At 57.1% G+C, this 5,877-nt stretch overlaps 3 protein-coding genes across 3 annotated transcripts; 1 reads left to right on the forward strand and 2 right to left on the reverse strand.

The window, feature by feature from the left end:
- Window positions 1-50: 50 nt before the first annotated feature.
- On the reverse strand, window positions 51-1,777 carry SPRG_14396 (hypothetical protein; the record flags this gene model as incomplete). Its single annotated transcript, XM_012353610.1, has 3 exons — window positions 51-1,355; window positions 1,422-1,514; window positions 1,571-1,777. 3 exons carry the CDS (start codon window positions 1,775-1,777, stop codon window positions 51-53), a joined length of 1,605 nt encoding a protein of 534 aa, XP_012209000.1.
- A 428-nt stretch (window positions 1,778-2,205) lies between these two features.
- SPRG_14397 (hypothetical protein) lies at window positions 2,206-3,957 on the forward strand (the record flags this gene model as incomplete). Its single annotated transcript, XM_012353611.1, has 3 exons — window positions 2,206-2,451; window positions 2,509-2,601; window positions 2,656-3,957. 3 exons carry the CDS (start codon window positions 2,206-2,208, stop codon window positions 3,955-3,957), a joined length of 1,641 nt encoding a protein of 546 aa, XP_012209001.1.
- Window positions 3,958-4,403: 446 nt separating this feature from the next.
- Window positions 4,404-5,001, reverse strand: SPRG_14398 (hypothetical protein; the record flags this gene model as incomplete). The annotated part of the gene is made up of 2 exons (XM_012353612.1): window positions 4,404-4,422; window positions 4,451-5,001. The coding sequence occupies 2 exons, from the start codon at window positions 4,999-5,001 to the stop codon at window positions 4,404-4,406; spliced, it is 570 nt and encodes a 189-aa protein (XP_012209002.1).
- Between the last annotated feature and the right edge of the window lie 876 nt (window positions 5,002-5,877).

Below are 5,877 nucleotides of genomic sequence, written 5' to 3' on the forward strand. Positions count from 1 at the left end.
TTGCGCGTGTGGCTGCCATCTTCAAAAGGTTCTTTTCCAGCATTATATTTCTAGACCTTGGTAAACGGGACATCCACAAGAATCGTTGGCGTGGACGTGTTGAGGCCGTCGACTGGAAACGGAAGGCCACCGGTCGACATGGCCTCCAGCGCCCAAAACAACATCGTCGTCGAGTTGCGCGCAAAAGAGATCGGCGCCGTGTAGACACCGTACTGCAGCTGGAGGCTACCATTGTCGCCGCGCGCGATGGTCAAGTTGCCAAAGTACTCCGTCGAAATCGATGCGACGTACGTGCCAATTAGAGCGTGCTCGGTGACGACCGGGATCGGATCGGTCAGCTCGGCCCATGACGCGCCGCCAAAGACACGCGCATTGCACGGCGACGGCGGGCGCAGCGCGTTTGCGGCCGCGGTCGCCTCTTCAAGCCCGGTCACCAGCGTCCGCTCGGGAATGTCGAGGAAGATGCCCGCGAGGTACGTTCGCATGCGATCGGACAAGACGACATCTTCAAACGGGCCGCCGTGGGCCTCGGCGTTGGCAAGCAGCACGATACCAAGCTGCTCTTTTGGCAAAAAACCATTTCGAGTCTTGAACGCGATCGTGTCGCCGCCCTTTTCAAAGTAGTGACGACCAAACATGACGTTACCAATGATATCAAAGCCGTAGCCAGCCGTCATGGCGCCGCCGTCTGGGTTGTACGACAGGCCGACGAGCTTGGCGAGCGGCGCAAACATCGCTTGGAAGTTGTGGCCTGTGATCATGGCTTCGATCGTCTTGGGCGAGCGAAAGATACCGGCGCCTTTCGAGAGCAGAAACTTGGAGAAGATCGCAAGGTCCGCTGCCGTTGAGAGCATCGACCCGGCAGCCAAGTGTCCATTCTTGTACCCCAGTGCAATCTCGGGCGACGACCGCAAATCGTACGGTCCAGCGACTTTGCCGTTACAGATGACGTGGCCGAACGAGAGGTCGCCATTTGCTGATACGTCAGGAACTGCACCGTTCGTGTTGACCATACCGAGCGGCTGGAAAAAGGTCGCATCGAGGTACTTGGCCCACGTGGTGTTGGTCTGGTACTCGAGCACTTGGCCGAGGATCTCGAAGTTCATGTTGGCGTAGGCGTAGCCAGGACGGAGACGCCGGGTGGTCTTGAAGCTGCGCAGCGCTCGCACAAGGCTCCGTTCATCGGGGAGGACGCCAAAGCTCCAGCCGTTGTCGCCTTCGTATGCGCCGAACACTGAGTTCATGGCTGCGAGGTCGCCGAGCGTCGTGTACTTCTCGGCGTACTTGTCAACAAGCTCAAACCACGGGAGACGCAGCTTGACCGGGTCATCCCAGCTCAAGCGGCCTTCATCGACCTATTACAGTCGAGCATTTCCCATGAGTACAAAGGTATAATATCAAGATATCGACAAGGTACGTACCAGCTTGGCAATCCCCAGGGCAATAAATGTCTTGGTGAACGACCCAATCTGAAACTGCGTGTTTTCAGTCACGACATTCGAGTCGTTGCCGTACTAGACAATATAGATACATGAGAATTCGACACATTGTTGCATAATAGTGGACGTACTTGTTTGGTGCCAAAGCCGCGGGTGAGCACCGTCTCGTTCTGGTAAACGATCGAGAGGGCAAAGCCAGGCACTGCGTGCTGCTGGAGCTGGTCTTCAACAAATGCAATCGCCATCGCCTTCTTCTCGTCGAGCGACCGCTTCGGGGGCCAGTCGACGATAAGGCGGGCATGGGCGAGCTGCAATAGCAAGATCACCGCCACGTACATCCAGCGCATGGTCCTCTTTAGATGATGGCAATTTGAAAAGTGAGGACGTGGTGGGAACTTCCCACCATGTCCTCACACCCAACGACCCAACGCAACACAGGACACTATCCAGTGGGAAGCGTCCTGTGTTGCGTTGGGTCGTTGGGTCGTGCTCATGATACCGAGCTTTTGATTGGCTACCTTGAGTTAGTCAATCGTTGACGACGTGCATTCCAACGCAGATTGAATGTAATGCACGCCATTTCCGGTAAAGCTTACGCGCGGCCAATCCAGCGCCTCTATTTCCGTATCAAGGAGGCGGCAGACCACGCCAGCTCAGATTGCCCCATCCTTGGAAACCATGTATCTTCAACGATTGCCTAACTTGCCAATGCAGCTGTGGGCAGCCACTTTGCCTTTAGCGGTCTCGAGCACACTCGATCGCGATCATGCGCTTCCTCTTCCTAGCGCTCTCGTCGTACCTCGGTCTCTGGGTCGACCAAGTGCGGTTCATCCCGGCTCTGCTACCGTCGCCGTCGACGTCAACAACCGGTGGACGGTCGCTTCAGGACAAGAAGGCCGAAGCCATTGCGTTCATCCACGACCAAATGGCGACGCACGCGCTGCCGGGTCTTGCGCTCGCTGTGGTCTACAAGAACGAGACCATTATTGCGTCCGGTTTTGGCACCAAGCAGGTATCGATCCACTCTATCCTGACGCGATGTGGAAATGATGTCTGTACTTGATTCTAGTATGGCAACGACACGAATGCGGTGACCGCCGACACGATTTTCCAAATCGGTTCGTTCTCCAAGACCTTTATTGCCCTTGGTATCGGCAAGCTCGTACGTCGATCTTGCTCATTTTGATGTAAGTGTCTCACACGGCGCCGTCGATAGGTGGACGAAGGTCGACTTCATTGGGACGACCCGGTCAAGCTCCGCCTTCCGTGGTTTCAGCTCAACGACAAGTACGCCGAAGAGTACACGACACTCGGTGATCTCCTCGCGATGAACTCGGTCTTTGCATCCGGCCAAGGCGACGAAGCGTGGATGCTTGGTGGCGTTGACGAGCGTGCGGCAGTGCGCGCGGCTGCCTACCTTGATACAGATGGCCGGCCGCTGCGTCCTGGCTACGCCTACGCCAACATGAACTACGAGATCCTCGGCCAAGTCATCGAGCACCAGACCAACCAAACGTGGTCGCAGTACCTCCACACGACGTTCTTCACGCCGCTTGGCATGACCCACACATATGGCGCCGTGCGCGAGGTCCCGTCGTCTGGCGACCTCTCATTTGCCCACTACCACTGCAACAAGCTAGTCGCGGGGCCGTTTGACCAGAGTGCATCACCGGAAGTTGTCCTTAACGGAAACGACTACATCGCCGCGGGTTCGATCGTCTCGTCGGCGGGTGACTTGGCGATTTTCTCGAAATTTCTGCTCTCTAAGGGCGCGGGTGTCTTTCGGTCGCCGGCCATTGTCGACACGATGATCACGGGTCACAATATCAACACGATGTTTTCGGCCCTCGGGCCATTTATGGGCTACGCCTACGATGCTGATGGCGACGCACTCACGGCCGGCTATGGCTTTGATGCCGTTGGCGACATCATGTACGGGTACCAGTACTTTGACAAGGGCGGCGACACCTTTGCTTTCAAGACGCGCAACGGGTTCATTCCGACAGAAGACCTCGGTGTCGTCCTCCTCTCCAACTCGGAGGGACGAGGCGGTGCGTTCAGTGACTCTTGGATCGAAGACCGCATCCGAACGTACCTTCTCGGCATCTTTCTCGACGTGCCGCAAGCAACTCTCAAGGCCACGTACGAGTCGGCGCGGGCTATTGCCGACGCCTCTCAGCCGTCGACACCTTGTGATGCCCACCTCTTTCAAGGCTCGCCGTGGTCGAGCGTGGGGTCCCCCGTGCCAACGAGCGACCGCCGAGCACTGGTTGGCACCTACGTCTCTGCTGCGTCGCCCGCGTTCTACGGCACCTTGACGCTTTCGGAAGGCAACGGCTCGCTCTTGCTGCACTATGGCAGGGACACGGCCCCGGTGCTCGTCAAGGAAGACGGCGGGTACCTCTGGACGACAGCAACGGCAGGTTATGTGTTCGCTTCGAGCCTTGATATCCAGCATATTGGCACCAACCAGACGCAGGTAACACTCCTCCGGCACCCGTTTGTGAAGAAACCGTAATGCAAACGTGCTTGATGATGACACCTGCCCCATGTCTATGGATTGTTTGGTTCGATCCTGTCGGTGGTGCCCACGGTCCACATTATGGCTTGAACACATGCACTTGTAGAGCTCTTCTTTGTGAGAATGCCTCAACGGCGGCGCTTCCGACGGCGTTGAACGGCCACGAGCTACACCACTGTCTTTAGCGAACAACGTCTTGTAGCACACACAAGGGATGGAGCAAACCTTGGCCTTTGCACCGCCCTCGATTTGCTTCTTGCCACCTTGGGAACCACTCGGTTTGGGCGCAGCTGGGGCGCTCTTCCTTCCCGCAAAAGGCTTCCTGCCGCCGAGTAGCTTGCGCGTTTTGAACTTGTCACGTACAGCGTCCTCGCCTTCGCGGGCCTTCCGCTTCGTCCCTTCTTCGCTGATCGGAAAGAACTTTTTTACTGCCGCCAGGGTCGTCATTTGAGCCTCGAGCGGCTTGGCGTAGGTGAACAAGGAGTCAAACTTGTGGATGCGTAGCACGTCACGCATCGCATTGCGCAGCTGCGCGGGCTCGAGCTGATCCGTGATGATCTTGAGGATTGCTCTCCGCGGCCCCGAGGTCTTCATGTCTTCTTGCAGGGCATGGGTCTCGATGATCGTTTGAGCGTCCGTGATGAAGCTGGCCACCTGCCCAAAGACGTCTTCGTCCGCGTCGTACTTGATCTTGAGCCCTTTAAAGAAAGCGACGTAGTCGTCGGTCGTGTGAGTGTTTGTGTGTGTGCCATCGTTCGCGCGCTCATGCATCAACTCCGTCAAGCGACGTTGAAACTCCTTCTCCGTCAGGTCGTCGATGTCGATATCCCACTTGAGCATACACACCGTCTCCAAGAGATCGCGCTCGATCGAGTCAATCCACTTCTTGTTGTAGACCTTGACCGGGACACCCGTCGCCTTCGAGTGCTCGAGTACGGCCTTGTCGTACTTGTCGCGCTTCTTCTTCCACGCGAGCAAGTACTTCCGGCCCACGCTCTCAATGGGCGGGAAATCGATTGTCACGAATATTAAGCCCGTCATTGAAGGACCATAGTCGCTCGTTGGCCGTCCGGTCAGCGTCTTCTTCGTCATCTTGTCAAAGACAATTCGAGACCAAAGTACTAGCGTCCGCGGTGCCAGCACAAGCAGCAGCGAGGGGAGAGCCGTCTCCCGTGACGCAGGCAGTTACTGATCTACGTGAACGATCCCCATGTCTACCGGACGTGACTATCTAGGAAGGGTCACTACCGGCGTGGAAGGATAGACTAGACGTACAGCTAGTATGTAATATGAAAACCCTTACAATTTGTATCTTCACTCGGCTTCTCCAACTTAACGCAGCTTGCATTGGTAGGACATGGCTAGCTTTTGGTCCACACACAACACTATCCACGGCTCACCACCTGGGCGTCGATGAAGACTTCTACGAGGCGCCTGCTGCCGTGGCCACCGCAGCCGAGCTCCGGCTACCCGACGCCATCTTAACCAAGTACGCCGACTTCGTCTACCAAGTGATGCTCCGCGCGGTCAAGTTCCGCGCACATTTGCACTGGCTCGACAGGCCGACCAAGCGTGCCTCTTCTACCCCGAGCATGTACCGCCACTTTCTCGAGACTGCGACTTCATCAAGGACGTGTGGAGCACGCTTCACGCCGTCACGGTCCCTTTGGGTGTGACCTTGCCGACTACGCTCTCCGGCTACCTCTACTCGACGCCCAAGACGGCGTCCAGCATGCACCAAGCCGCGTTCCGCTACCTCTGGCCCGTGCTCCGCGCCTGCGTCTGGTTCAACGTCTGGCGAGTCCGGAACGATCGCGTCTTCCGCGCCGACCTACCGCTGCCAAGTCCATGGACGATTGCCGTCAAGGCGGCACGTGTCGCTCAACTGCACTTGCACCACAGCCTCGTACAAGAGCC

Source organism: Saprolegnia parasitica, assembly GCF_000151545.1.
Source record: "Saprolegnia parasitica CBS 223.65 unplaced genomic scaffold supercont2.129, whole genome shotgun sequence".
Lineage (NCBI taxonomy): Eukaryota > Oomycota > Saprolegniomycetes > Saprolegniales > Saprolegniaceae > Saprolegnia > Saprolegnia parasitica.